The sequence below is a fragment of the Argentina silus genome (assembly GCF_951799395.1).
Source record: "Argentina silus genome assembly, chromosome: 3".
NCBI classification, from domain to species: Eukaryota; Metazoa; Chordata; class Actinopteri; order Argentiniformes; family Argentinidae; genus Argentina; species Argentina silus.
Window position 1 is genome coordinate 18,355,903 of NC_139657.1, and position 8,217 is coordinate 18,364,119.

General features: G+C 47.0%; 1 protein-coding gene across 3 annotated transcripts in view; it reads right to left on the minus strand.

Annotated features, from left to right (window-relative positions):
* Positions 1–447: 447 nt before the first annotated feature.
* Positions 448–8,217, minus strand: part of bicd1a (bicaudal D homolog 1a) — a gene marked incomplete at both ends in the record, with an annotated part of 34,137 nt that continues 26,367 nt past the window's right edge. Inside the window, 4 exons of one of the 3 annotated variants that reach the window (XM_083666157.1) lie at positions 448–498; positions 3,681–3,894; positions 4,005–4,156; positions 4,482–5,639. In XM_083666157.1, coding sequence (XP_083522283.1) covers positions 448–498; positions 3,681–3,894; positions 4,005–4,156; positions 4,482–5,639 — 1,575 coding nt within the window. Of the gene's footprint in view, positions 499–3,006; positions 3,973–4,004; positions 4,157–4,481; positions 5,640–8,217 lie in introns of those variants that run through there. The other 2 variants (XM_083666156.1, XM_083666155.1) reach the window with 2 other exon arrangements.

The window sequence follows — 8,217 nt, forward strand, 5'->3', positions numbered from 1 at the left end:
GTATTTGCCTGAGAGCATGATTCAAAGGCATTGTGAGATGGGAGGGCAGTGGAGGGGGCCAGGGCTGGGGGACTAGTGATAAGGCATGAAGTCACTATCAGGGCTACAGTCTGTTTAACAGAGTCAGTTCCTTATGAAACTTTTGAGAAGGTGAACCCATTCTCGAACTGTATCTGATGGTGTGCAGATGAAATACATACAGTATCTAATGAATGAATAAATCATGTATGTACAGTATGTGTTGCTATGCATGCAATTCCACTTGTGTTGTGGTGTCATTAGCAGTAGTCTGCGTGGCGGGAATCCTGCAGAACTATGACGGAACAAGGAGTGGGTGAGGTGAAGAACTATATGGGAATGAGGGATGAGAGATAGAGAGAAACGACAATGAAACAAGCCTTTGGGGGAGACTTTACCTGCGGGCTAAGGAGGAGGCTCTCCCTCGCCTTAGTTGTAGGGAGAGTGGCGATACTGAGGGAGCAGCAGGCTGCTGACAATCTACGAGAAACTGATAAATTAGACAGATATACAGAGTGGTGACAGTCAGGGTTAGGACAGAAGGACAGACAGACAGACAGACAGGGTGGTACAGTACACAGGAGGAACGGCTTGTCAGAGACAGAGACACACAGCTGCTGGGATGGAGCCTTCATAGGTACTGTACAATAGTACTAATCAATGAGGATATGCATCTCTGTGGAGAGGAACTGTTAGTTGTCAGTTAGATGGCTGCTATTTATTTTGTCTGTGAATAATGTTGGAGCACATTTATGGCAGTTTGTTTATTAAGTGAATCTAGTTCACCTTTATACTTTCATAGGCAATGCTGTTGGTGATTTCTGTTATTCTGAACCCAAATTGAAACACTCTTCAAAACCTCATCTCAGAAATTCATGTTGTTGTAGGAGCTAGGGGGTAAGCTATGCAAAATACCACAAACTATGATAGGATTTTGTGTCTCTGGAAATATGAACAATGCATTGTGCAATCTGACAAACCGTAGTGGTTAATATTGTGTAAGAAAGTATTGTAAATGTGAAAGAGAAATAAAGAGACAGACAGAGAGAGGAAAAAAAGAGATGCTCTGTTCATTTGCAAAGCCAATACTGTTCTTGTGACTACTCAGTGATTGTTTTTCAAAACCAGGCTCATCTGACACAACTGACAAGACATTCCTCTATCCCTCCTAGGAGGAGGAAGGCCAGCATTGGTAAAACACACTGGACACACACGGGGACACAGAGGAGACACACAGAACATGTACGCACAGTTTTAAATCCAGTACTGTATTTGCCTGTGCTTCACAAAAAAGAAACATACAAACATCATGGGATGTAACACTTTGCAATCCATCACTGCTTATGGATCATCATAAACCAAGCAGCATATTCAAATGTGGGATACTATCATATACGGCTGTAACACACTAATGAATAGCCCCAACAGCCTTGAGTTTCATTACATAGAGTCAAAGTCCAACGTATGTTGTCACGGGTGATTGGAGCTGGTTTTGTTGTCTGTATTGATGACAGGATTGCAGACACTAAACACATTCATCTGTGTGGGCTCTCTTAGTGAATGTAAATAAAAACACTTCATTAACCACAGGGATACCAGTGGGAGATAGGCAACTGTCAGAGAACAGGACTGTAGGCCAAACAGCATTTGACAGGAAGAACTCAACTCTCACACAATAAGGGACAAAATGCCAATGCATGGTGATCAGAGACGGCCATCTACTGGCACAGCTTGGCATGAGAATGGGGTGGCTTTGGGACATTTCTACGTGTCGTACTGTGAGGCAGGGTGTCACAGAGAGGAGGTCACACTGGTTTCCATGCTGCTCTGAACTGCAGTAGATTGCCCCTTGTATACACACTCCCCCTATAAACCTGACATCAAATACAGCTGCTCCTGTTAAGATTCATCTAAATCCATCAAACCAACCATAAAAACTGTATAATAGGTTCAATAAAGCTTGGAATCCCCCCCCCCCCCGGCCCCCTCCCCCCAACCACTATCTTTTTCTCATTCTCTCCCCTTTCTCTTTCACTCTATCCCATAACCATAAATCTGAAATGAATTAACCTGTTGCATCAGGCACTTTTAACAGCCATTCAAATACACGTTTACACAGAGCATGTTTGTGTTAATCATTTCAAATAAACATATCAGACTACTAGTACTGACTATGGTGAAGTGAAATTTGAAATGGATTGTGGCATGAACAGGAAGTCTAGTATCATGTCCATTCTGAGTCAAGGCCAATTGAGACAAGCAGAGGGGGAATCCTGTCAAATGCTTTTTGCTCCAGAGGTTTGGACAATTGAAGATTAACATTAAGGCATGCCTTGACATAGTTTAATAATCATTGGGAAATGCAAACCACAATGATTTCTTAAAATTGATTTGAATAGCAGTATGATCTGCAGCATTAAAAGCCCATTAAACGATAATTATATGTAATTCCCTGAGTTTATACACTGACTTATGTTGGATTTTTTAAATTTTTTCGGTGGCATATATTTATAATGGGGATAGAAGAGTGAGTGGGAAATGTTTCAGTTGTAACTCAGTAGGTAGGCCACTAGGGGGCACTATGGGTCAATGAGTCCCATAGCACACAGTGTAATCCTGCATTCAGTCTATGTATCGGTAGAAAAAGCAATGATTATATTGACTACAAACAGACTTTGTTACGCTAAGTGAATAATTAACACAGGCAATGACAGCAACAGGGAAATCAATAGCCTAACAATGTTAATAGCCAGTAGAAAATAATCAGCTTGTGCTATAACAGTTGCAGTACAGCACTTAGCGTTCTACTCTAAAAGCTTATAGTGTTTGTGTGCCAAGTATCATTCTTAAGGGGGGTATATATGATGATACAACATCAAGTTGTATGGTATTAAATATCTCAAAGACATAAAACAGTTTCTTAAATTAAACTTTATTGTTCATTAAAACTTCAGATTTCCCACATTCATGTCTTCCCTAAGACCCGTGTACAGAGAAGGACGATAGTAACTGTGGTGCCCTATGAGCCCAAACTTCCACACAAGGCAGCGCTCACAACAGGGCAGACTGACTGTTCAGTGATCTCTGAAGATGGAACAAGCTTTGGGCTCCTTCTCACAGCACATCCCTGAGAAGAGTCTCACAGTACTGCATTGTCAAGCCAGAGACAGGAAACCAGTCTGTCCTCCTCTCTGTGTCTCACTCAACCCCACTCCACTGAGTCAGGGCTGGGGCTGCTGGGAACTGTAGGCACGAGGGACAGGTGTGCTGGGAGGCGTGGCCAGAGCAGAGAACCGCGTTGAGTCTTTAGGGATACGAGTTCTCACCGTGGGTGAGCGGTAGGGAGATGCAGGGGCGGAGCTTGAGTAGTGACAACCGGAGTCTTGACTCTGAACGAGTCGTCTGAACTCTAGACTCAGGGCCTGGGGGTCAATGAGGAAGGTCTGGGTACCCAGACACCACTGGGGGTGACCCAGGGGAGGCAGGGCCGAAGCCTGGGACTGGCCCGCGTCTGAGGCTGTCCAGGGGGTAGAGGACAGGGGCAGCTCCAGGGAGGGAGGGCTGCTGAGGGTCAGGGAGGTGTGGGAGTTGTGGGTGGTGATGGAGGGGCTGTGTATCATGGTGGGGCTGGGGGGAGCAGTGAGGGCGGCTCGTCGACTTACTTTGGGCGGGCTGCTCTTGATCTTGGGCACCTTGGCACTGCGGCCGCCCCGGCTGGTCTGCTCGTGGTCGAACTCCAGGTCCTCGAGGCGCTGAGTCAGGGCCAGCTTCTGCTGGATGGCCATACGTAGGAGGGAGTTGAGGGTCTTCTTCTCATCCTCCGCCGCAGCCAGCTGCCTCTGCATCTCATCCAGTTGGGTCACATACTCATCACACCTAAAAGAGAGATAGAGAGAGAGAGAGAGAGAGAGAGAGAGAGAGAGAGAGATATTTGCAAATCTCCATTCCAATTGGCTGTTGCAGATATCCCCCAGAATCCCCCTCACCTGGTGGCGAACATGGCCCTGAGCGAGGAGAAGGTGGCGGCGTCTTCCTTCAGGGCCTTGAGCTCGTTCCTCAGCTTCATCATGGTCTCCGTCACCATGGATTTCTCATTCTCATACTTGCTCTTCAGATTAGCCAGTGCAACCTCTGCCGTCTGGATTAGGAGTGAATTGGATTAGAGTTGGCTATGTATTAAATATGTAGGCTAATACCAGATTATAACATGGGCCTAGATCTCTGGTAAAAAAGGGGGGTTTTAACCTAGTGTTAAATTAACGTATACAGTATTAACTATTGCATACTACAGTACAATGAAAAAGCTGTGGTGACATCATCCACAGGTACAGTACAGATAGTACTGTATAGAAAACCTAGAGCATGGGGCAACATACTGAACAGACTGTGATAATATATCTGAATTGAACAGAATCCAATAGAATAGAATACTTCTAATCTGTACCAAGGTTCTCTCTGCTCACCTGTTTGTTAGCCTTGAGCACCAGTCTAAGTGTGGCTATCTGCTCTCTCTTGGTGCTGAGGAGGGACTTGAGCTTGAGGATCTCCTCCATGCAGGCCTCCTTGTCCTTGTCAAACATGGGTGCTAGCTCCCTGGCGGCCGCCCTCTGACGGGACAGCTGGAGTGAGCGGTCCACCGCCCTCTGCAGGTGTTTGATCTGGTCTCTGATGATGGCGTTCAGGTTGTAGATGTTCATTGGCTCCTTACGCAGTTCCCCGCCCACCTCGGGCACGGGGGAGGAGGAGGAGGAGGAGCCGTTGATGAGCGGTGAGCCCATAGGGGTACGGGTGGGACTCTGTTGGCTGGCTGGAGACTCCCTGCCCCCCGGCCCATTCTCACTGGGGGGGTCCTTGGGGGGGTCCTTGGAGGGGGAGTCCATGGGGTTGCGGGGGGGTTCGGCGAGTCCCCCGGCCTGAGCCAGGCGTCGAGCCAAGCGGGGGGACAAAAGGGCGCGGGGGTCCTCGGGGCCCTTGAGGCTGCCGCTGCGGGTAACTCGACTCTGCCGGTAGTAATCCAGCATGACGCGGTTGGGCGTCTCGTTGTTGCACAGACACACGTGATGGTAGAGCTGCGCCAGCTCCTCGCTGAACGTCACCAGCTCATCTTGCGCCGCGTTCAGCATGCCGTGGCTCTCGCTAGCCACGCCCGCCGCCCCCCGCAGCTCCGCCTCCAGACAGGCCACCCTCTCGCGGCCCTCCCTGCAGCTCCTCTCCAGACTGCTCACCTGCTCGTCCAGCGCCTGCACCTTGCAGTCGATCCGGCTGCGCTCCTCTCCCTGGCACTCCACACACTGGTTGTGCTTCTCCTTCAGGCCTTTGAGCTCCGCCTTCAGGTCGATCACCTCCGTCACCGCCACCTTGTACTTACACTCCAGGATCTCCATCCCATGGATGTCCACCTCGTAGTCGTGACGACCATTGGGGGAGGTGTTGTCGGGCTTCTCGCTCTCCTGGGCGTCGTCATCCAGCTCCTTGTTGCTATGGAGACGCTTCATGGTGTTGACGCGCTCCGTGAGGCGGTGGACCCTGTCATGCTGCTCCGCCAGGGCGCCCTGCGTGTGCTGCAGCTGCGTCTGAGACTCCTGCAGGTTCATCAGCAGGCTCGCTTTCTCACGCTCCACCTAGTGGATGGGAGGAAACACGGCAGCACTTTACTTCACAGTCCAGAAATGATTTTGTTGGGATTAATCATAACAAGCATCACTAGGCACTAGTGGTATGTGACAATACCAATTGTATTGTGCCAACAAAAATAACAATTGTTGCTACAGAATTTCCTAGTGAATATGGCATAGTAATAGTACTGTAGGTACATAACCACAGATCAGTTGTTCAGTATGGCCAGGCTACCTAAACACAATCTCCACCACACAGGATGACCATAAAGATAAAGTGAGTGTAAATACAATACAGTAAAAGTTCAGGTACAGTGTGTTGAAGGACACTTGTGAAACGTTGAAACATGCAAATCGGTGGAATTGATGCGCTTTACAGTGTTGAGGCTTATGGCCGTGAAGTGTCATGTCACAAAGCAATGTAAGTCAAGTGTTGTTTAATTTGCTTTTTGATCGGTCATCGTATCAGAGGAGTCAGCCATCCGGGCCGCCCTGCACTGAGACAGTGAAACCCTATCGATCCCCCTTCTGGAGAAGGCCCAAGGAAGGAAACAAAGGAACATATATAAATAAATAAACAAAGTTCAGAAGCAGTCGACAAGCAAAACTTTCAGTGAATTCAGCAGTATAGTACTATACCTGCTGGCTAGTCCTGATGAGGATCCTCTTAGATAACAAATGAGCCCTGTCCAACTAGGATGTGTGTGATTGTCTACCTATGTGTGTGTGTGTGTGTGTGTGTGTGTGTGCGCACGTGCGTGCGTGCTTGTGTGCGCGCATGAGTGCGTGCGTGTGTGTCAGATTTCACCCATTAGCACTGCACCACAGGCCAGGTGAGCTGATCAACACTGCAGAGTGATGTGTCAGTGTGTTTCTCATTCTGTGTGAGAAACTAGAGCCTGCAGTCTCCTCTACACTTCAGAAAAACTGCTCATTTGAATAGAAAAACTGCTATTGTTACGTCTCGTCTTGTTCGTTAGTTTGTTTGTCTGTGTTTCATGTTATTCATTTATTGTTCCCTGTTTATTATTGTGTCTCTCACCTTATCTCTCGTTCCAGACACTTCACTACCTGCCCTTGTGTGTTTCCCGCCTGTGTGATCGTCTACCCTGCCCTGATTGGATTCACCTGTTCCTCATCATCATTCCCTGTGTATTTAGTCTGTGTGTCTCCCCTGTCTCTGTGCCAGTTTGTCTTTGTACCTAGTGTCAAGCGTTCCAGTGATTTTTCCCCTTTTCGGATTATCTGCCTGACTTTTTGAACTGCCTACCTGTGTACCAAACACTGCTTTGCCTACCCGCTTCCTGGATTATCTGCCTACCCATTGACTGCCTACCAGTGTACCGAATTTTGATAGTAAAGACTTTTCTATTGGATTTAAGTTTTTGTCTCTGAGTCGTGCATTTGAGTCCTCTGCCTAAGCACTCCAGTCATTACAGCTACTGAGAAACAACAACACAGAAAAAGAATATCAATTATACAATTGTAGCAGTAGTCATGCGGAATTTGTAAGTTAATACATTGCATTGATCTGTGTGCATACTGCATAGTCATGAATTAATATATGGCATAAGCCATCTGTGCTTACATTTTTCAACCAAAGGGAAATATATGGTGTATTATACAGGAAATGTGAACCACGTATATTCTATGTTTTTATATTAAAGCTAACAACATTAAACTGAATTAACACTTGTAGGGAGCAGATTTAGACGACAGCGTACTGAGGATGACAAATTAAACCCTCCCACTCTGAAATGCAAGCCGCTTATACATTAACGGAGGCCAACGTTTTATCAGTCATTTCCCCACAGACATCAGCTGAAAAGCAAACATGTCGTTTTTCTATTCGTACTGTAGCCACGTTTCCCAAACAGTGACAGCTCTCCCTGTGTGCAGTTTTCCCAGTGAGAGAGTGTGTGTGTGTGTGTGTTTGTGTGTGTGTTTGTGTGTGTGGGTATTGTCCCTGTGAGGGCTTCTATTCCTGTCCCCTGTCACTAAGCATAGGGCAATATAAGGTTTAATGGTACACACTCCCTGTCTGTGCTTTCCGCTCTCCTCTGCATCAGCTGCCCAGTGCTGCGGCTCTCTGACACTAATCTCCCTGACAAGTCTCTCTACGGCACACGCACGCTGTTCACCTCTCCACCGCAACACTCTGCCCCTCTCTGCCCTGCTTGTCACAGGGTAAACACACACACACACACACACACACACACACACACACACACACACACACACACAAACAGTAATGTCGCCCAAATCAGACTGATCTTTTCAAAGACCAAAAAACGCTAAGAAACAATTTAAGCCATGTCAGACATAGTCATGGTCATACATACAGTGATGTCGCCCAAATCAGACCCAATGGCTCTGGTCTTTAAAGAGACCAAAAATAGCTAAGAAACAATTTAAGACATGTCAGACATAGTTATGGTCACTGACTTGGTCTGTTTGAGAAAGAAACAAACATCACTGTCATCATGTTTGATGATGGCCGAAACTACATCAACACCAAAACGAGACAAGACGCGCTGCCACAAATGTTGATCTGATAACAAAATAGGCTATAATTGATAAAGGG